Genomic DNA, 24027 nt, shown 5'->3' with positions numbered 1-24027 from the left:
CTCAGATTTTTCTTGTTTTTTTTTTTAAGCGTTATCATTATTTGAGCATCATTTTTTTTTATGTTATGAAAAAATTGACTCGGCCTACAATGTAACGCAAGTCATTTATCTAATAAAAAAGTTAAGTTTTTGTTACTATATCGGGATAGAAAAGATAAAGATAACATGAACATAAAATATATTTGGTTGATGAAGCACGTAAAGAGACATAAAAAAATTTTTGTCCCTCATATAATTTCAAAATAATTTTTTGTATTTTTAGAATATGAGGTATCGAAGAAACATGCCTTCTAGAGACAATATTTATTATTTCTTACCTCTAAAATATACATGTAGAAAGCTTTTCTAAAATTATTCAACTAAGATATATAAAAATAAAAAATATTATTATAATAATTTTAAAACTTATTTTGAGACAAGACTTGAGTCACAAGGTAAAGGGATCGGCTCATGACTTGAGTTAAAGTAATTTCTTTTTAAAAGAATGAAAATGATGTCATTTGGATAAATAAAAGAAAACCAAACCATGTCAATGAGTTTTCTATCATAGGCTGACTGGAACATAGCTGACCAAGGTTTTTTATCAAGTTAGTCAATTCAATTTTTTCTCTATTTTCTCTTAAATTCAAATTAATTTGGATTTAGGGTCAATTAAATCCCAAAACAGTCAGGTTTTAGATTGACCCTCTCAAGCTAGTATGAGTTTTATAATTATGATTATTATATTATTATTAATTTTAATATTTAATATATATTATGAATATCATTTCATGTATCATAATTTTTTTTAATCAAGAAATAAAAAGATCTTTATTATTTATAAAATTTATAATCTAAGAAAAATATGAACTGATAAATAATAAATAAAAAAATTAACACTAATTAAATATTAAAATATGAATTTAATATTTATAGTAGGAATAAAAGATAGATGCACTAAAAAATATTTTGCATTAACAGGTATTTTTACTTTAAATATCTTCATTCATTTTATCTTAGCAGCTAAATATTTTTACTAATAACAATTGTTTTTTATTTTTGTAAAAACTTTAATATAGTTAATTCATATAAAATATAAGAAAGAAAATCCAGATAATCCCTCCAAAGCATCACACAACTAAAAAAAATATAAAAAAAATTAATTAATATTTAAATAGAAATAATTAATGGAAAGGGGTAGAAAAAAATAAGAGCAAGCGTTGTTGAGTCAGGACCATGTATCTAGCCTTCATAAAAAAGCTCAAGCCCGTGCTCGGATTTTTTTTATTTTTTCTCTCAGGAACTGTTTGCTTTTGTATTTTATTTTTCTTTAAGGTGAGCGGCGAGTTATTTTTTCAATCATCTCTAGTGAAAAATCCGTGCTTTTAGATCCCAGAAACCCAATTTCCATAAAGATAAAGATCATAATCGAATTCAACAAATAATTTCTCAACAAGTTCATGGACGGTGAACCCTTACTTTGTTAGAAAAATGAAGGTACGAGTAAATTAAAAAAAAAAAATTAATTTATCATGTAAGCATCCACTGCAGCCAACTCACCCCCAACGTTGAATCTATCTTGTTTGCCTAAAAGTCATTGCCACCCTAACCAATTACAATCTTGCTGGTCTTCTGCGTTAGTTGAAGTTGAAGATGGAGAAGATATGTGTTAGCAGGTCAATAGAAGTCATCACTTGCTAGCTAGTAATTTCCACGACTCAAGGCATCATCATGTTGTTTGAATATCACCTCGGCAGAACCTCCATGATCCATCATCTCGCCTTTTTAGAACATAGAGAATCTTGTAGGTGCTGCAATGGATATTATGCACAAAAATACTAGGAAAGTATTAGAGCAATATACTCCGGAATTCAGGCTTCAGAGTAATATTGAGACTTCCCTGTTAGCGGATTTGGTTAAAAGTTTGAAAAGGATAAAAGGAATAGGCGAATTATGCAGAAACACTACTAGGCATACCAAGATTCGTTTATGACTGATTCGTGAACTACATGATTCGTTTATGACTGATTCTTGAATATCTTTTTTTTTATTGTTCTTTATGTGGAGGAGTCAAGAGAATTCTACATGTTCATTGAAGTCGAGACTCACGAGTATTTCAGAACTGATGTGCAACATGGATATACTGACCTGTAATAGTTCGGGTTCTTCTGCAGAGATTCATCAACCAGCTCTGCTGCTTCCTCAAGGAGAGCTTCGACTTCTGCAATCTCAACACCATATCCATCCGAGAAAATATGAGCTTGAAGAATGGACAGTTGCAGCAAAACAAATCTCCAATAAGAGGACTGGGCTTTTGCTGCATCAGCTAAAGCTTGCCACTGTGGATCAAAAACCCAAACAAAGCAAGCAATTTCTCAACAGTTTGAACATCTAGGAAAGACACAGGAAGTGAGAATTTATAGTTACTCTGGCAATGTATTCCCTTACATCATGCACAAAAATACAGAGAACCTGTATCTACACAGCTTGACAATCAAACAAAATATCAGTAGTCTACTTAATTATTGCCAATTTAATATTTTCTCAAACTCGGTATTAGATTGTTCTGCAAATGATATCCTAGAATGGAGGCTAAATTTTGATAATATTCATTCTTTACTGAAATTAATGTTGAAACCACAATTGAAATCTTTGGTTCGGGCCACAAGTACGCAACAAATTATCTACACTGCATTCAACTACAACAATGAATAACCTGATTGATTAGCTGTTATAAAACAAGGAAAGTGAATTATGTTTTTGCTATTTGAAATGTCACTTAGCTGGGCAAGTTACTGTAATCAGATGAACCAAAAACTGAATTGCATCTTCAAAGCCACTTGTTCAGCTTAACAAGATTAGAGAGGCAGGTTAATGATTGGATATGTTACCACAACAAATATGTTTTACCTGGGCAAGCATGGACTCATCAAGGACTTCAGAGAGGCTGTGAACTTGGTGGCCAGGACCCAGAGCTTTGGCTTTAATTGCTTGCCAATGCTTAACGAGAGCTTCAGCTTCTTCAACAGGCATTTGCTTCCTAGATATTGTTGCAATAGAAGATGATATACTAGCAGCAAGCCTCGAACCTTGCAATCTTTTAGCATATGATCGGTTTCCAAACTGCACTTTAATCATGGACAACAGATTTCTCAATCTGCTAAAAATACCACTTTGACTAATATAAACAGGGTGAACATTGCGATCAAGAGAAGAATCTGTTGTCCAGGCAAGGGTACTGGTGCCCATACTAGTTCTATCAGAGGTTAATCTAGATGCAATTCTCATCCTTCCCACATTCATGCCTGACAGTTTAAAAGTAATAAACACAATACACCCTAATACTCCAACAAAACTAATTTTTGCAACCAGATCTTCACGTTCTAACCAACTTTTCCAAGTTCCTCTATTGTAAACACCAAGATCTCTCTTCAATTGAACTGATGGTTCATTCACATTGCTTCCACTGGCATTCTTGGTCAATATCAATGAGCTTTGCAGATCAGTTGGAGCTAATTGCTTGACAGCAGACCTGAAGTGTTGAGAAGAGTTCATATGTGGAATTGTTTCCCCAGCATCCATTCGTTTCATTGCAATGTCAGACAGTGGTCGATGGGATACAGGAGCAGTGGCTTGTGCAGCTATTCTACTTTTCTTGCTTGCAACAGCTCTCCTTTCACCACCAAAAAAGCTCACCTGTTGAAAAGTATATTTGTAACAACAGTTCCCACCAATGCAAGAGATTACATTCATTTTGTGTTTCATAGATATGATTCTTACCAAAGAAGGACTGCAGTCTCTAGTATCTGAAAAGATAGCAAGCACAGAATCCTTCAGCCATGTTTCCTGGTAAAGTTCAGCAGGCATTCTGACATGAGAAAGCATCAACATTCGAGAATCGTGATGATCAGAAGAATCACCTAGTGCACAACCTTACTTAATCATATCACTGGTTCTGAAACTGTGAAGGGGAAAGGCTAAAATGAACATGCAAGAGAGATCTCCAATAGTTAGGATTTTCTATAGTGAAACTAAACATTTTGAGATAGCATGGCCAACTGGTAGGATTTTAATGTACCAACAGGGTCCTTGTCTTACACCCTATGTAACCAGTCCTCTGACACCCCCTTCTAAGCACAAGTCCAACAACAATATACTAAATTGACCACAAATAACCAAAAGAAGGCTTGCATGTAGAATCTGAGGCACAACCAATGTGGTTTTAATACCATCCAGCCTAAAGCTTATACTGGCAGATGCAAGGGACATCTTAAATTGGTAGATGTAAAAGGACATTACATGAGGCCACTAACAGATTATTCAACAGTCTCCTGAATGTAAACAGCATGAATCCAGCAAATTAGAAGACGGTGATAATATAAAAGAATACCAGGTAGGGAAACAATAACAAAGGATGCATAACATAATGGGCAAGCTGAGATACCACGTTAAAGAATCCAGCACAAATGTATATGATATTGGGTTGGATGTACTCAATAGCTGATATAACATATAGGCAAGCCCCTTGTGAATATGGAGCTCGAATTCCCTCATATCCCCTCTAACATTGACAGAAGGTAAAATATACCATACCATATTAACATAAGCTAAATTAATTTGACAGAAGGTACGACCATTGTAGGGGGGGAAATGACAACACCTATGTCTAGAGTTCACTTGGGCCTTCCTAGTTGCGCTCTCCACCTGATGCTTCAAATGCATGCATGTGGCGATGTACAGCTCACAAGGACAGAATAAAAAGGCATACCAATGATGGTTTTGCACCAGAGACATCTTTAATATCCTTTCCTGGGACCAGACTCCTTGTAGCAGGATTTGAACTTGATTCTATCTGCCAAAGCTTTTCAACTGCCTGGTCTTGATTGCCCTGAAAGTTAAAAGACAACTGTAGTGTTATAATAGAGCTGTGCCATTAATGAAAGGCAGGGGGCTGGGTAGAAGAAGAGGAGGATGCATATGAATGACAGACCAGTAAAATCCACAATAAGCAATCCAAAATATGCTAATGAAACTGCATGCTAATACGAAGGGAGCTCAAAATATACCTGACCGAGCAGAAACAAGCAGAAAGCTTCTTCAAATTTTAGATTAATACTCTCTGATGCCATCAAACACTCACATATAGTTTTTGCTTTGTTGACCTAGCAAACAGAAAGCAATCGAGATAGGCAAGACAGGAAACTGTCTGAACAGAATAAAAGGCGTAATCTAGGATTTATACCAATTCTGTTTGCTTGCTAGAAAAACCAAGAGCAATATGAGCTAAAATCACCATGTAGAAACAATTGAAATCGATCACAACCCTTTGATTCTGTGACTCAAGTGATTTCTTATTCTTGCGCACAAGGGCTAAATCATCCCAAGGAAGGAGATCAACTATTTCTGTAGCCATGAGTCTGTTAAGTGCTTGGCTCAGAAAACATGGCCAATCTTGGACTCTGCATGATGTTTCCACATCAAGGCCCTGCCTCAGCAATTCACGCAGGGCAGCAATCGCTCCTCGTCTCCGTTCTGCATTTTCAGGAGAGGGCAGCATGCCTAATAATTCCAATGTGCAGGCAGGTGCAAGCTCCTCCAGAGATTCTTCTATCTACACACAAAACCCAACAAATTTACATCGGACAGTGGATAATGAAAAATACTCCACAGCATGAGACAAGTGGGACATAAAATTTGTTGTCTGGAGCACTTTGTAAAAATTCTAGCACTGTCAAGTGCGATAACAAGGTGTCCTAAAACTTCTATCAATCATGGATTATTTATTTGCTCTGCTTCATGACCAATGATAAAATTCAGATTGACTCAATCACAAGCACCATCTTGGGCGCAAGCAAAAAGAGATACCATAATAAAAAGAATTCAGCAAGCATCAGACAGATCCTCAATTGCAAGGGAGAAAGTCACAGAATCATGACCTGGGATAGTAATGCCATCTTGCCAAGTGAGATTTTACACCTAAGAAGACACTGGGCACGAGCAAGAGCTTCAAATCCGAGGGACACTTTGTTCCTCTCAAAACCAATCTTCGCAATTGCACACTTCAAGAAAGCACCTATGATGAGAAAAGGGGGGATAACAACCCTGCTACTTGAAAATCACAACAATCTGACCTCCTCAATGATTTCTCTTACCTCTGCCAATGCCATGGATAGAAGCACATCATGAGAATATGGCTTGGCATCTGGGTGCTGGAGAGCTGCTCGACCAATATCCAGCACCAGCTTTTCTTCCCCAACCTGTATCAGAGAAATAAAGATCCTGCCATGTTATGCTAAGACCAAATCCTGCTGCTAGGAAAGACAGTGCTTAATACTAGTAAGAAAATGTCCACATTGGAACAATGCCGACAAGAAGGATAGTGATCATTCAGTAAAGCAATTTTTCAAAGGAAGATGCACAGCAGAAAACCATGAACAGTATCAAGTGCAACTACTAGCGAGCTTAAAGTCTATGCAAAACAGCAATCTGGTCTCTTCTAATAGACAATCCTCGTTTAAAAACTGTGATGCCGATTCCAGAATATTTGATAAGACATCAGAGACTTGTACCTCTTGAAGCAGGCAAAGGGCACCAGACAACCAGGCCCATGGGATTCGCAGAGAGGATTTAGGTGGGATCTTCTCCCTCACATTCCCAGCATATTCTGGTTCAAAAAGAAGCTTATCCCTTACATCCATTAGGAGATCCTGATATCGAAAAAGCCACGTAAGAGATCACAAAATCCAAAATTTCCTTCCCATGTCAACAATTGTTTTTGCAAATCAGAAAAATCACGAGTTCCGATCTCGATTCCCCACCTGCCGAGACATAACAGCATCCATGGTATAACCCTCTTCCACTTGAGCATTTTTCAATTGCATCACCGACTTAACAATCTCATCCTTCTCTGCCTTATCAGGAACACCAACAACCTGCCAATTCATTCAACTGCAGACCGTGACTCAATAAAATAAACAAAAACCCTACAAACAAGAAGAGCGAAACATAATCTTAACCCTTGAAATGGGACTAAAAAATCTGTTCCAGATAAACAACTTTCACTTCTCTGTTATTTTCGAGATCTAAAAGCTCAACAAAACAAAAACACCAACTAAAGAGAGCTTTACTGTGTTCGTCTAACCTGATAACAAGTGACGGGGATTTCAACAGTGGCTGTAGCAGCGGCAATGTCAAGAATGCCAGTATCAGTAGTGGCATTCAAAATCCACTTGCTGTTGTTGGATTCGAAATCACTCTTTCTCGAAACCCTAGAAACAGATACTCCAATTCCAAAGGAGGAGGAGGAAGCAGCTTTTTTAACAAAACCAGAAGAAAGCAGAGAGCGTTTTGGACAATCGCTGTTTCTGTTAAAACTGACTTCTGGATTTCGATATAAATAACAGTAACAGCAACGAGAAGAAGAAAAGGAAGAAAGAATTGTCGGAGTCGGATTCAAATTAGACGCTGCCATTTTTCCTTCTTGCTAAACCATGAAAAGCTGCAGCTGCTAATAGTGGCTTAGTGCAGCAGCTGCTGCTGCTACATTGGAGATGATGGTAAAGACGCTTGAAATTTTGGAGGAAGGAGGGGAGAGATTATGGGCTTTGATTTTGTCAATTGAATTGAGATTTGTTCGTTAAATATGAGAGAAATAGATTAGACAAATGAGGCAGTGGGATTTGGAGAACCGTTGCTTTGTTTAAGTTTCTGCAGCTTTTTGTGCGATTTCGTCCTCTTTTTGTTAATCTTAATCCATACAGGGCCTTGGTGGTGTTTTGCTTTTCTGGTTTGTGTGGGTCCAGGCTGCTTCGTGGCCCAAATGTATTGGGCTGAAGAGAAAGCATTTTGCAACTATAATCGTTGGGCTGAAGTGAAAGCGTGGAAAGTCGAGTCTTTGAACTTCAGCCGAGCCTAACAATTCCATCCAATTACCGATTGACTCAAAGCATGACCTGAGTTGAGTTTTTGACGTGAGTGTCCGGGTAAATTTAAATTTTTAAAATTAATTTAAATTCTTAAAATTAATAATTTATAATAAAGAAAGTAAACTTATCTTTCCATAAATATATTAGTTTCGAACTTAATTATTCAATTAAAATAAGTTATTTAAAGTAATATTTTGATAATTATTGTAATGGTGATTTGAAAAACGTTGTTTTATAAAGAGTTTTTTTTGTTAGGGTTGATTTGGTATTTATATATGTTTGGTTAAAATTCTACTTGAAATTGAGGTTGAATAAAAAATAATTTAATATTTTTTCTTAATAATATTTTTGAAACTGAGGTTATAAAATAATTTTTAAAAAATATATATTAATATCGGTGGTTTTTAATTTAAATATTGTAAATTTAAATATTCTTATTATATCATAAATTAAATAATACTTTATATAAAATATTTTTTGTTATTTCATTGAACTATCTACAATTTCACCACGTATGAAATATATCCGATAAGGACCACATTTTTTTTGGTTTATTAAACGTACAATAACATCAGGTAAAATATAATCAAAAATAAAATTAAAATTGCGATTAAATTCTGCAAATGCCATGTCATCAAGTAATTTCTATATAATTTATATAATGTCATTGAATAACATTAGACACTAGTTTTTTTAATAAAACACAAGTAAAAAATAAAAAATAATTTTTATTTTTTATCTTACTAGGTCGGACTCGGTTCAATACAAGTTGAACTTCGGACCGGAACAATGGAGCTCAATACATTGTTTAACGAATATTGTAGCCAGCTCCACTGTTCAAGCTAATTGTATTTTTAGTGAACAGTGCACAAGAAACAGCAATTACTTGCTTTTCTTTCTCCTGTGTTTCGGACACAAAAATACTATAGAACATATATGTATTTGGGTGCAAGGTCTTTTTGAGTTTTACATTTATTGTTTTTGTATTAGTCAATTATATATGTGCCTTTAAAAAATTATCTTTGTCAATAACAATGGGGGAGGCTAGGGTACTTTTGGTTTTATTCGTGGTTTTTTTTGTAACTCTCATGCAAAATCAGGAATAATTGGGTAATTTTATAAATGTAAATTAATATTTTATTTAAAAAATAATTGAAAACTGCTTTGCATGTGTCAGCAAGTAAGAGTTACTTGTATCCTTGACGAGGTGCATGCGACATCACCTAATAGTTATTTATTTATTAAGTAAAATTGGATTATTTTTCTCTTGATTGCAATATATCTAGTAGTAAATCATTTTATTCTTTGACACTTGATTTTTATACTAGATTTGATTCTTGTTCTTTTGATTGCAACATGCTTGATCTTCAATTATTTATTGAGTTAATTTATTTTTTAATTTTATTTTTTTACATTTGATTTTTATATTGGATTTAGTTTTTTTTATTGTAATATATTTGGTCTTGAATTCTTTGTTCAATTAGTTTGTCTTTGAATTTCATCAATTGCAACTTTATTTTTACATCAAATGTATTTTTTATTCTTTTGACTGTTATTTTAAATTATTCTTACCATTTTCTTAATTAATTTTGTTTTTCAATTGCATACCTTGTGATTTTGTTTTGGAAAATTTGGCACTCTTTCTTTTTAAATCTATATTTTTAAATTATTTATTTATTTTTTTCAAGTTTTTCCTTAATTTTTTTGGTTGTTTGAAAATTTTATATTGTTGTTTTCAGGTTTGTCTTTTTATGTTGTGGTGCTGTTTTATAATTCATGTCACAAGTTTTAAAAGTTGGACCACATTGGCTCTAATTATTTGTTATTATTTTTTAAAAATTTATTCATCATCATTGAGTTTGTTATGTATTGGTATTATTTATTTATTTATTTTTAGATTATTTTATGAGTTGTTTTTTTTTTAATTCTACCTTTCAATTCAATATTTGAATATATTTAAGGTTTGACATTCAATGTTTTGATTTTGTTTCTTGGCTTTCTTTTTTATCATATTTTAATTTATTTTTTATTTCATTCTTGTATTCATAATCTTTATTTTTTTTAAAAAAAATCCTTATTCTCTTGATTTTTTTATTATTTTGGATTTATTTGTTAATTTTTTATTATTTTTTATGCCTTCAATTTAAAATTTTAGTTTATCCCCTTAATTTTTTTCTTAATTGAGGTCTTTATTTTCTTAATTGTGATTTTTTTATCTTTTATTTTTTATTTTATCAATTAATACTTTATTTATTAGTATTTGGTTTCTCTGATTTTTTTCATTATTTCCAGGACCTAGGAGTCAACCCAGAACAATTATCAAATCACATGACAAATAACTTAATTCAAGTCAACCAAATCCTTTTGTTTTTTTAAAAAGTCAAAATGATGCTATTTTAGAGAAAAAAATAATCAATGGGTTTTGGCTAAATTTTTTCTAATTTATCTAAAACATGGATTAACTTAGTTTTTAACTATCTTATACTAGATTCATTCCCCCACAATTTCCTTTAAATTTGTTTTTTTATCATTTTTTATTTTTGTCTTTCAAAGTTTGAATTTTTTAAATTAATATTAAACTTTATTTTTTTTATTCTATCTTCTATTAAATTATTTTGTTCGCATGAATTTACTTGTCAGTTTGATAACCTCACATGTTTTTGTTGATGTTTTATTTTTAATATATTTTTTTAATTTTATTATTTTATATTTTAATTTACGAGGATTGACTATTATTATTTTTTTAAGTTTTTTTTTTGTTGATGACAAGTGGTAATTTTTTTTTATTCTTTAAAATACAATCATAACACTTGGATATTTTTTTTTAAGTTGTAAAGAAATTAGCTTGATTCGTAGCAAAACATAGGCCATCTATCTAATATTATCTGAATGATATCAACAAACACACAAATAACTGTTAAGATAAATGCAACCACAGACTTAAAATGAATTATTGTTCATGGTTATACACAGTCCAACAAGTTTATCCTAGAAACCCATACTCTGAAGCCCGACGAGAATTAAGGTTTGCATTAAATTAAAAATAATATTGACTCGATAATACCTGATTAACTAGCTCTGAATTTTAATAATCTAGTTAATCTAATTAAATTTATTGTGCTAACTTTAATGATTTTTCTCAAAAAATAAAATAATATTATTTTAATAAAAAAATGAAGTTATTTTTTTCACGTGCAAATTAATTTAATAACTCAATGATCCATTTTCTTTTTCTAGGCTAGCCCCGCAGAAGTTGCTACCTACACCTCTGTCTTTGACTCTGTGCAAAATTCATGACTTTTATTGGACTTTCTCCCAGAGTATCGCAAAATAACTTCTAAATATTTTTTATTGTATTTTTTGTTATATGTTTAGTTATTTTTTATTTAAAAACATATTTTTGATATAAATATATTAAAATAATTTAAAAATATATAAAAATTATTTTAAAATAAAAATAAAATAAAAGTACAAAAGTTTTCGTGACATCGAAGGAGAGGTCCTCAATCGAAGGTGACTCTCCCCGCTGGACACACGTGCCACCTTCATGACCATCAAATTTGAAAGTATCAATAACTGTTTGGGAACATGCTTCAACATTATGTTTTTAAAAAATTCAATTTTTTTTTAAAATTTAATATAATTTTTTATATTTTGAATTATTTTAATTTGTTAATATTAAAAATATTTTTAAAAATTTTTAAAATATTATTAATATATATTTCTACATGAAAAATTTATTTAAAAAGCAATCTCTACCCGTGCTGGAAATACACTAGAGGAGCCCCAACCCCCATGATAAACCATCATCTCTTTGCTCCTCTGTCTGTCTTCTAGTACTCTGAGCAAACTCACAAAGAACTCTGCGCATAATGGAGGACACGGTTGTTTTGTATCCATCACAGGGCCATTTGTCCTCCATGTTGGAATTGGGCAAGCTAATACTCAAACACCGTCCTTCAGTCTCAGTCACCTTCGTAATGCCCAACCCTTCAACTGAATTAGTCTCCGCCAATCCTTCCATTACTTTTATTCCCCTTCCCGAAGTTTCTCTTCCAACTCCGATCACATCATTTTTAGATTTAGTAGCCTCATTCTTTGAGATCCCTAAACTGAACAACCCAGACCTCCACCAGACCCTTTCAAGTCTTTCTGCTTCGTCCAACATAAAAGCCTTGATCATAGATTTCTTTTGCAGCCCAGCATTCGAGTTTCTGTCCTCGAGGCTCGACATCCCAATTTATTATTTCAACTCTTCTGGTGCATGTGGCTTGTCCATGTTTCTTTACATGCCTACCTTAGACAAGAACACCACTGAGAGCTTGAAAGACCTGGACATCCTTGTTGAGGTCCCTGGGGTACCAAAAGTTCCATCAAAAGATATCCCGCCAGTTCTTTGTGACCGATCTCATAGAGTTTACCAGTACTTCGTCGATACTGGAAAGCAGATGTTCAAGTCTGCAGGAGTTGTAGTAAATACGTTCGAGTCACTAGAGCCAAATGCATGTAAGGCAATACAAGAAAGAAAGTGCATCCCAAATGGACACCTTCCACCAATATTTTGTGTCGGTCCACTTGCAATCACTGGTGAAAGCAGAAAGGAAAACGAGTGTCTAACTTGGCTAGATTCACAACCAAGTCGCAGTGTTTTATATCTTTGTTTTGGCAGCATGGGAGTCTTTAGTTCAAGTCAATTGAAGGAAATGGCTATTGGGTTGGAAAAAAGTGGGGTTAGATTCTTGTGGGCAGTGCGTGCTCCAAGAGAAGATGGACAAGCCCAAGCTAGAAAAACAGCTATAGCAACAGAACCATGTTTGGTGTCGATATTTCCAGAAGGGTTCTTGGATAGAACCAAAGACAGGGGATTTATAGTGAAGTCATGGGCACCACAACTTGCAATACTTAACCATGGCTCGGTTGGTGGTTTTGTGACTCATTGTGGATGGAAGTCGATACTTGAAGCTGTGTGTGCAGGGGTGCCCATGTTGGGCTGGCCTCTGTATGCAGAGCAGAAGATGAATAGTGTTTTCTTGGTTGAGGAAATGAAGGTGGGTCTAGCGGTGAAAATGGCGGATGAAGATGATTTTGTCAGTGCGGCTGAGCTGGAGGAGCGCGTGACTGATTTGATGAACTCAAAGAAAGGTGAAGCTGTTCGAGAACGAGTCAAGGCTTTAAGAGAGGCTGCGGTGGTTGCTAAAAGTGAAGGAGGTTCTACCTATGTTGCTATGGAGAGGCTGCTGGAATCATTCAAGTAACTGCGAAATTGTTGGAGCTTAAAGTTAAGTCTTCTATCAATTCCCCGAGAATAAACCATTGCTCAGCAGTGATTTGTGTCGGGTTTTTTTATTATTATTATTATGAACCTGCAATGTGTGATTTGAATAATTGAGGAATTTAAATGATTTACTACATCAGTTCTTTTTTAAAAAAAATATTTATGAAAACTTATCAAAATTAAATGGCGTCGAACAGCTTTCTGGTAATTTTGATTAAAAAATAAAAAATGATTTAGTTCAGTTTTAGATTAAAAACAAAAAAATTAAATTAAACCAAACCAAACAAAAAAAACTTATTATAAACTAAGAACTACTATAAATTTATTAAATCAAAGCTTATAAATATAGCCAAAATAAATATCTATAAATTTAACTTGTTCAATTTAAAAAAATATAAAACCAAACTTAATTAGGGGTCCAGTCGTTACTATGATGCTTAGATTATTTGGATATATATTAATATTAAAAATACAAAATGTTTGGCTATTACATCGGCACGTGTGCATACCTGAAAATCGGCATATCAATGTGCTTTTCCGCGACGTTACATCGCATGCTACTGTAGCTTAGGCAAACATTAGCAAACAAAAACATAAATGTTACTATAGCTTGCCCTTTTCCACTAATGCTCAGTGCAAAACTAACTGATTTAACAACTCGTTAGACTCCTATTCATGTGGTCCAAAACTTTTTAATAATGAATTCCTATCTACACTAAGATTATAACTAATCTCTAACAGCTATTTACGATGCTAAGCTAAAAAAAAATATTGCAGCATGTCTTGAATTGTAAAAAAAAAACATTATTAAAAAAATTTCGTTTCTAATATTTAGACAACATAAAACACTTTTTTTAGTTAAAAAAATTAACTTAATTTTTAGAAAAGTAATTTTTTATCCCAAATTTTTCAGAAATTACAAAAAATTAAAAGATACCTTGTTATTTATAGATTATATTAAATTTAATCTTTAATTTTTTTATTATGTATTTTGTTTTGATTTTTTTTAATTTCTTGTCAATTTCATTTTTTTAAGATTTGATATAATTTTATTTTTATATCAATTTTATTTCTAATTATTTTATTTATTATTTATTTTTCTCTTAATTTTTTTATCAATTATTTTTTTATCTATATTCTTTTAATAATTATTTATTTTATTTAAAATAATTAATAAAATTATTTTTTTTAATATCATCGTTTTTCAATGTTTTTACTTATTAGTTTTGGTTTTTATTATTTTGATTGTTATTTATTTTATTTGAAAAAATTTATAAAATTAAATTTTTTTATTTAATTTCATTATTTTTTAATTTTTTTTATACGTGAGATTCTATTTTTATTTTTTTAATAAATTTTTTAAAAATAAAATATTAATAAATTTCTTATAACTCAGCTTATTAATGCGGTGCCTCCTAACCTACACGCTTTGTTATTGTTTGGGACGAAGCCATAATAAAAGTGTAAAGGATATAATTTATATATTTTTTAAAAAATATTATACCTTTAAAAAAACATCCGTCCCACTTCCCTCCAAACACACATAAATTCTACTCTTTTCCGGAAGCAAGCAGCAGCACAAAAAAAAAAAAAAAGGCATTAAAAGGTGTGATTGAGAGTGGAAACGTCACATGTGAGGTCTCACCATCGTCCTAAACGGTGCCCAGCCAGAACAATAGCAGCCTTTTTCACGGGTTCCCTACAGCGGGCCAGCAAGACAATAATAATAGATGGTCCTATATTTTTTGTTTTTGTTTTATCAACATAAATATCTGGGCCCACTTCCATAAAAATTAGCAGCTAATTATTTTTATTTAATTATATAATAATAGAAATATATGCTATTTGAAAAGAAATGAAATAAAAATAATAATAATGATTGTGCTGTAAAACTTTGTGGTAATATTATAAAAATATTGTTATATTTTAATTTGAAAATAAAGTAAAAATCGAATGTTTTTAATAAAATAATATTTAAAATATGTTTTTAATTAATTGTGTGACCAAATCAACTGCAATGGTGAGTGAACCGTTGCTTGTTAGGTTAGGTTGCTGCTCAGAATTCAACCACTACTACTGTGGTGGTTTAATAATTAGGCGAGGTTAGCCCTAAAATTCCTCTCTTTTTTCAATCTATTTTCACCATAAAATACTGGTGAAAATACTTTAAAAAAGCATCAGAACTTATATTAAACCACCGAGCAACCCTAAAACGTTAAAAATTGATCCAAAAATGCAAATTAACTGAATTAAAAAAATCAAAATCGCATATGTTTTTTCATTCCCGTCATGTTTAGAGAAAAAACCACTTTTAATGAACTTTTCTTGGAAAGAGGAGCCCATGGACACAAAAATTCTTTTTTTTTTTTAAATATATATATGGTTACATTGTGGCCAATCAACATCCTTGTCGTTTTCTTGCTGATCTCTCTTTTTCCTCTTTTTAATTCAATTATTGAAAAATAAACAAAATAAATTAGACCCAAATAAAAATTTCAAAAACTTTGAGATTAGCACACAAAAAAAATATATATATATATATATATATATATATAATTTACTATATTTAAAAAGCCCTAAATATATATCTAAAATAAATTGTGTAGTTTTTTTTGGGAAGATTGACTTGATTAGCTTTATTTAATAAATACAAATTTGTTTTTATGGCCCGTTTACTTAATAAATACAGGTCATGAAAGAAATCTTGTGAACTTCGATGAAAGCCGAAGCAGGGGATCCATTGACCTCCATTGCCATCATGACCGTCCCTGGGATAGAGGAGTGTTTGGAAGTTCGTGGTTCTTGACTGTAAGAAAATATTTTTATTACATTTGGATCGAACTAGATAGTTTGACTAGAAACTTGGTCATCCGATCATCTAACTAGTCTGGGCTGGCACTAGAAATAAAGACTCACGAAGAAATCCAGTCAAGCTCGATTAAATCAGGGCAGTTCATCGGCTGGGTCAAGAAGTGATTAAGAAAATAAGGATTGTAATCCATGAAAATTGAATTTGATAACTTTGTTTTGTAAAATTCTGCGAATTATCACTTCATTATTTCTTAACCAGATTGTTGTCTTAGTTTTATTTTAATATAGTATTAAAGGATAAAATTAAAAAAATAAAAACTTTGTAAAAAATTATCAAAAAATATATATATAAAGATAATATGAACAATTAAAAAAACAACTCTGCAAATTTAAATGGACAGCACAAGATTTGAATGAATGAGAGGAAAAAGACGGGGGAGCGCCACCAACAAGAAGTCGTGTCATCTTCGTCACCATACACATCCCTTACAGGAAGAGAATGTCATGAAGATTCCGATGACATTGATAGAAGTGAGGTTTTTGGTTGTTGGGAAGCTTCGAACGAGGGTGCGGGCAGCTCTCATGCATTGATGCGTACGTTATATATATCAGTAATTTTTTTAAAAGTAGTATTTTATATTTATTAAAAAAATAAAATTACACTCAATCAACTTTTTAATAACAACAAAGAAAAACTACAATAAAACTAAAATAACTCTCGATGCTAGTTCTACAAATTTTACTTTTAAGGGTAAATGGTAATTCTAGTGTGTTTTAATCTAGTGAAGAGGCAACTCAATTCCCTGTTAATGGGGTAATAACTAGTGGGCCTGTGAAAAAGTTAAAAAATATCCAGTAATAAAATTATTGATTTTTTTTAGAAAAGTAAAACGATGATTAAAAGTAAAATACATCTATATGCTCGGTGAATTTAACTTCCATTTTAGTTTTTTGTGGTGTTGTAATCTATTAGTTAATTAGGACAGATAATGGAAAATAAAAGTGCTTAATTAAACTTAAAAAAGATAAGGAGTACGGTGATTGGGCTGCTTTTCAAATTGTTATTAGAATATTATTAATTACCGTTGTATAAACTCATTTTAACCGAGGTATACACTCTCTATTCCATTTTTTTTTAAAAAAAAAAACCATCATAACTCTTTATTCTATTCTAGTTGTTAAAAAAGGTAACTCTAAATAACACATTTGTTTTTTCCTAATTTTTTAAAAAATATTTTTATTTACAAAGAAAAAAAACCCGTATCTACAATCAAGGTCAATTCTTAATTACCGTTGTATAAACTCATTTTAACCGAGGTATACACTCTCTATTCCAATTTTTTTTTAAAAAAAAACCATCATAACTCTCTATTCTATTCTAGTTGTTAAAAAAGGTAACTTCAAATAACACATTTGCTTTTTTCTATTTTTTTAAAAATTATTTTTATTTATAAAGGAAAAAAAACCATATCTACTATCAAGGTCAACTGATACTCAATTAATCATTGATAAATTACATTCTTTTTCTATAAAAATTCTCAAAATAAAAATTATGGAGCCGAAACTCGATCAATTTGATTTTGATTTAATGAGTTGTATAAACTAGGGCTAGACCCAGTAAGATGTAATTTTCTTTTTGAACACCTCCAAGTGATTTATAAGCAAATTAATGAGTGCAAAATAATTCAAATGACTTGACCATAGAGCCCCATGTCATGGACTATCATTTTGCAACAAAGAGAACTAGCCCTACTTTATGCCTCCCTTAGGCCCATTCGTGATTTTATGTGGGTAGAAAATTAACTAATTTTATTGACCCCCAAGATTCTTAATTGAGTTTGTTTTTAGAGTAATGCTAGTCGTACTTAATCTATTTCATTGAAATTATTTTAAAATTAGTATTAAACTCCAAATTAATTACCCTCGAATTTCCTACAATCGAGAGAAGGGATTGTTTAATTGGCATTTATGGCAGTACTGCATTGAAGGGACATACGGCATACCTGCTCAGTATTCCCATCGAACTTCATCGGGTTTTTTCGACAATATCGATGAAGCTGCATGAGACAAGACACAGTGGAGGCTAACTCTGACCGTGGCCAAGTACATCTGTAATCAAATCACTTCAAGGACAAAGAACCATTCAAATTATCTGAAAAGTGCATCTCTTATAATAATTAAACAAAACTCTAACACACTCGGTTAATTTATATTTGTGCTTCTCCATGGAAAAGTGGAGAGATTATGATCAGGGTATTTTGATTTTTTTTTAATGTTTATTGGCTATTAAAAAATTAAATATAAATATTATTATATTTTAAAATTATTTTATATAATAAAAATATTATACTATACTCAATGTGAATGAGATTTAAACCTGCTCACCTTGAGTGGTTTTTTTTAAAAAAAATAAACCTGCTCACCTTGAGTGGTTTTTTTTTTTTAACTTTTCAAAGAATTTTAAATATATAAAATACTTTCTTTACCCTTAAATAAGATAAAATAAATTTCATATGTTGAAGGGTGTTTTGGTATTTGCATCTTGATTTATTTATTATTTTAGAGTTATGAGGAGCTTTTTAATAATATAATATTTATTTTCAATGTTAAATTCTAAAAAATTGATGATGTGTTTTTCATGTGCTAGCATGTTGGTGGTGTCCATATTTTTTCAACAATGTATGTGCGACACCATCATTTCTTTGAGAATAATTTTTTTATTATATCACTAAAAATATTGTAACATGCTCTATTTTTTTGGTATAAAACGTGTTAATGGTGATTCGATGGTTATTTCTTCTTTTATTTTCTTGTTTTTCTCTCTCCTCAAGGTAAATAGCACACCTACCCCTTTTTCCTTTTCTTCTTTAATTTTAGTCATTGTATTTTTTATTTTTTTATTTTCATCCTTGATCCTTTTATAAAAAAAATTTATGTTTTCATTTCAATTTTTAAACTACAATTGTCATATATTGTTTTCATCAATATGACAAAATAAAGCCCTTACACGAGGGCTTTATTTTGATTTTTTACTTTTTAAGTTGTTAATCCTTATTTTGTAAAGAAAAACACTAATTCATCGACATGTTTATTTATTTAAATTTCAGTAACACGACCGTCAGAAAGTTAAAAGTCTTATTTTTTCCTTAAAAACCTATTTTATAACTCATTTTAACAAAAAAAAAAATTTCCTAAAAGCATTTGTAAGCTAATTTATCAATGCAAGAAATCTTAAAAAGGGTCAAAAAACACAAAATCAACCTGAGTTATATTTTTCTTCTTCCATGAGTAAGTTGTTTTTTTTTTAAATAGAACCCATAACATCAAGATAAATTAATTTAATGCTTGAAATATGCGATTTTTCCTCTCTCTATGCTAGGAATCATACTTCCTGTGCCAACTTTAAACACAACCCCTATTTTTAGCCTCTTTTCTATACTTGTCCTTTTTCTTTTAATTTTATCCCCAGCTAACAAATACAAATTAATTGGCTGTTAACTTTGCAATTAAAGGACTCAATTGATGAAAACGGACTAAAAGAAGAAAAAAAACAGCTCTCCGATCCACTGTGTTTAGCACTGTTCAACACCACCATTTCGTTTTAGTTTTTTTCTTATATTAATTAAAGATACTACACCGAGGAATAACCTCCTCTTATATATATATATATATATATATATATATATATCTTCAAATAATAGTTATAAGACCTAAACACGAGGTCGATTTTAAGCTTTGATTTTTTTTTAAATAAATCCTAAAACAATATGGAGCTGGTAAATTGAATGCGTGAGTGTTCTTGATATCATCAGAACCAATTCCTAAGAAAATCGTGGCATTCTTTACGTTGAAAATAAAAATTATAGCCACACAGAGTTACAGTTCGTACGTGTACAGTTCCAAACCACGACTTTCAACGACATGTTTCTAGGCAACGTAATCATAGTGCGAAGTTTCAAGAGTTTATTGTCGATCACGTGGAGGGTCCGATTTCCACCTATGTTTTTAAAATCGCTGAGTGCAAGTGAGGTTTTGGCCAGCGGTGAGAGGGGCTTGTCTTCTTTTTCCACACTTGGGTTCGAACCTTACTATACATGCCTGTCATTTATGCGGTGTCTTACTTATTCACTGGGCTTGCAGGATGTTCAGTGGGCCGTGGGGATTAGTCGTGGTGCGCGTAAACTACCCCGGACACCCTACATAAATAAAAAAAAAATAAAAAAATTGATGAGTGACACCCCACGTAAATCAAAAAAAAAAAATCGTTGAGTCAACTTATGAGTAAATAAATATCTCATATATATTATTACTACTCTGAAATTATATTTTTTTATTTAAAGTTATTTTTCTTAAATATTTTTAAATTGTAATGATATTACAAATATTTTTTTAAAAATAAAAAATATTATTTTAATTTATTTTACTCGCAAACACACCTAAATTATTATTAAGCATTACCATGTTTTAGTTATCAAAAAAAGGTGTTTCAAATTTAAAAAGGCTAGGTTGCTTTATCATGTTCTTCGTAATATTCAAGTAAATTGTCCCCATGATTACTAAGATCCAGTGAACTTATATCTTCAATAAGCGTGCTTCGTAATCAGGGTTTCAGTTTCTCTAACGAGAAGGATAAAATTGGGAGATGGGCTCACATGATGCCCGCCCTCTATATCATCTTCATAAAAATGCCACCAAACTGCATCTTACACAAGCTCAACAAGGGGAGTTAAACATGGCGAATCTATGATCCTCCGATGAAGATATTGTGCTGCCCTGCCTGGTCTCTTGTTCATGTAGCTAGATAGATTCTCTTGGTGCACCGTATACAGCCCCCTCTGATCTGGATCCATGAATTTTAACCTCAAAAACTTGAACACCTTTATTTACTCGAGCCATCTTCGGTGGTTTTCTGCTCAGTGGTTAGTGCGTTGAACCGTGCTTTTAGCATCCTTGTCTCAAAGTTATCGAGCCGCTTCCCAGGTCACTTGGGAGCAGCGGCCTAGCAACCATGTTTTAGTAGCAATAAACATCCGTCCGATTTTTTTGTTCTCCAAAGCCATTCACAAAGCGAACTCATCTTTGCTATCTGATTTTGTATGATTTCAAGGAGAAGCTCGGGCTGCAACAGATATCTTTGTAAGGATCCTTTTACCTCCCGTCTAGAAACTAGATATTCTGAGGACTTGAAATTGGCTCGGCAAGCGTACAAAGTCCCCGTTTGTCATTAAATCGAATAAATTTCAATTGTTTTTGTTGATACAGATTATTTTGTTGATATTTTATATCGTTTTTTAATGTATTAATATTTAGATTAAATTCTAAAAAATAAAAAAAATTATTTAGATTAAATTCTAAAAAATAAAAAAAAATTATATATATATTTAAAAAAAAAACCTTTAAAAAACAACACATTCACAAACACCTCGTAATGCAGACGGTCAATTCAATTGATCCCTTTTTTTCAAAACCATTTGAGTGCTGCATACGGCGAATAGAGACCAAATCGCCAAACAGCCCCACCGAGTCTTAATGAAAGGGGCCAAGCTTGCGGTGGTTCAGGGAGTAGACTGAAATAGGAAGGTGGGGTTATGTTTTCTGGTCACTCGGCATTTCTTGTCACCATGATGTGTGCTTTGGAAATTTGATGCCTCTTCCTTCCAGTGAGATTGCTGGGCCTCTAGCCCTCCTTTCATTAATGACCAAGCAAGCCTCTCTCTCTCTCTCTCTCTCCCACCTTGATATGGAATTTCCTGCTCTCCATCTTTCAACTGTCTCCAATTCATGATGTTTGCTCTTTGAATTTGAACTCTTTAAGATTATAGCCATGGATTTTTGTGCTCATTTCGTGTCTTTGTGTGCCAAAGCAAAGGGAAAATGAAAATGTCTACCATGACATAACATGTTGCCTGTCATTTTCCGGCGAACTCTAGTCACAATAACTTGATTTGTCCAGCTTCTGAACATTTTATTAGCAAGTTATTTTTTTAAATATTTTATATATATAATGTAAAAATATAAAAAAGTATTTAAAAATTATTAAATTTAAAAAAAAATTAGAAAACAAAAACTATCACAACCAGCTTGTTAAAAGCTGTCTAGGAACAAGTGTTTTTATTTTAAGTTAAAAGCTGTCTAGGAACAAGTGTTTTTTTTTAAATTTTTTTTATTAAATATAATTTTTTATATTTTGATTTATTTTGATATACAAAATTTAAAAATAATTTTTAAAAATAAAAAATATTATTTTAATATATTTTAACAAAAAAATATTTTAAAAAATAATCACACCCATACTTAAAAAATCATGATAACATTAATGGAGAAAGTAAACGGATTTGTTTATTGCATTATCATCCAAGGTTAGAAATGATGTGTTTAGGATTTGATGATCATGGTGCTCGAGGGCCAGCCAATTATAGCATAAAAGTTTTTTTAAAAAAAATTAAAAGGATTTTGTTTTAATATTTAAAGATATTATCGAACAACATATTCTCGTACTCTGTTCTCTCTCTCTCTAAACTCTATCCTTAAAAAAATTTAATGGGGACGACCGTTGGTGTTATTCATAAAGCATCCCCCCATCTTTGCCCTTTAATTGCCTTTCTTTTCCTTTAGCTTTCTCTTTTAGTCAAAAGTGTATTCTATCCAACTCCTTTTCGATTCATTTTATTTCAAAATCTTGGATTTAGATTGTTATTATTGTGAGTTTAATCCTTTGATGTTCACATATATGCTTAGAACTCCTGTATTTAAGAATAAGATGGATGGCAAAACTTAGACATGTTGAGGTGTTTTATTTGGTGGAGAAAAGAAATCCAAAACTTGTCTAAATAGGACTAAATGACGTGATTTCTTAAGAGCAAAGCTTCAATTACTCTTTACCTTTTCTCATGTGATTTTACTTGCTCTTTCTCATATAATTTTACTTTTATATCATTTAAATATTACTCTTTTAATCCTATTTCATATTATAATACAGGCAAGGGCAGAATAAAAAAAAATTAGGGTGAAATTAAAAATTAAAAAAAGTCAAGTTAAATTTTCAATTATTATTAAAATATTTATAAGAGAGGGGCTGGAAAAAAAAATTACAGGGCTGGGCCTGCTAGCTCCCACCCCCGCTACTATACAAATATTATTTATTTATTATATAATAATAATAATAAAAATAAAGATAAAAAAACAAAACAAAACATATATAATAAAAATAAAATTGTGTTTGATAATAATATATAAAATAAAATAATTATTTTAATATCTTGTTTAGTTATTGATAAATAAGAAAAAGTAAAATATAAAAAGATATATTTAATTTTTAATATGTGTTATTGTCAAATTTAAATATTTAAAAATAATAATTAGATATTGTTTTTTATTTAATTTATATAGTGTGCTGAAATTAATAATAGTGTGATAACTATATTTATAAAACTGATATTAACTTGACAAGTTGTCTCGATATCTAAATAATCTTGATTTAAAAAAAAAATAGAAGAAAAAGTGAACCGACCTAACTCGGTTAAAAACTTTAATTAACTTATGACCTAGTCAAAACTTAGATAAAAAACCCTTTAATTCTAAAAAGAAAACTTAATCAAGCCAATATCATTTTAATTAATTTTTAATAAAACATGAGGTTGATTTAAATGAAACCTCTTAATTAATGATTTAAGTTTTGTTCTAGATCACTTTTAAAGTTAATTTTTAAAATTATCATAATAGATACTTGTACCATTGCATGACTTAATTAGACAAGTTTGGAATTAAAAGTTTTTTATATAAATATTTAAATGATAAAAATATTATAATTATTATTTGTATGAGTTGTATCTCATATTTTAAAACAATAAAAATTAATTTTAAAATTATTTTATGTTATTTTTTATTTTTATTTTCTTGACTTTTTCAATCTCAAAACTATAAATAAACGCTAGTCAAGTGTAATGTTTTGTGTTTGTAGCATTCAATACTATTTGAATTTAATTAACAATATGATATTATCTTATTTTAAAAGAAGAAATTGAATAAATAATGTAA

At 31.1% G+C, this 24027-nt stretch overlaps 2 protein-coding genes across 5 annotated transcripts; one reads left to right on the top strand and one right to left on the bottom strand.

Moving 5' to 3' along the window:
* Positions 1-1424: 1424 nt before the first annotated feature.
* Positions 1425-7706, bottom strand: LOC105110359 (plastid division protein CDP1, chloroplastic-like). 4 transcript variants are annotated; one of them, XM_011005374.1, is made up of 12 exons: positions 7121-7706; positions 6798-6911; positions 6549-6686; positions 6132-6236; positions 5916-6038; positions 5222-5590; positions 5046-5141; positions 4748-4867; positions 3760-3825; positions 2890-3675; positions 2128-2318; positions 1425-1790 (listed from the first exon to the last, which is right to left on the bottom strand). In XM_011005374.1, the coding sequence occupies exons 1-12, from the start codon at positions 7448-7450 to the stop codon at positions 1709-1711; spliced, it is 2520 nt and encodes an 839-aa protein (XP_011003676.1). In that variant the 5' UTR covers positions 7451-7706; the 3' UTR covers positions 1425-1708. The 4 variants fall into 4 exon arrangements, with proteins under 4 accessions (XP_011003676.1, XP_011003678.1, XP_011003677.1 ...); XM_011005376.1 differs by having other exon boundaries at positions 6798-6927; positions 7121-7210; XM_011005375.1 differs by lacking the exon at positions 5916-6038.
* A 3993-nt stretch (positions 7707-11699) lies between these two features.
* Positions 11700-13313, top strand: LOC105110358 (UDP-glycosyltransferase 88A1-like). Its single transcript, XM_011005373.1, has one exon. It carries the CDS (start codon positions 11777-11779, stop codon positions 13157-13159), a length of 1383 nt encoding a protein of 460 aa, XP_011003675.1. The 5' UTR covers positions 11700-11776; the 3' UTR covers positions 13160-13313.
* The last annotated feature ends 10714 nt before the right edge of the window (positions 13314-24027 follow it).

The sequence above is a fragment of the Populus euphratica genome, unplaced genomic scaffold, assembly GCF_000495115.2.
Source record: "Populus euphratica unplaced genomic scaffold, PopEup_1.0 scaffold249.1, whole genome shotgun sequence".
Lineage (NCBI taxonomy): Eukaryota > Viridiplantae > Streptophyta > Magnoliopsida > Malpighiales > Salicaceae > Populus > Populus euphratica.
Note: the sequence above shows the minus strand (reverse complement) of the source record. Positions and strands in the feature narration are given on the sequence as shown.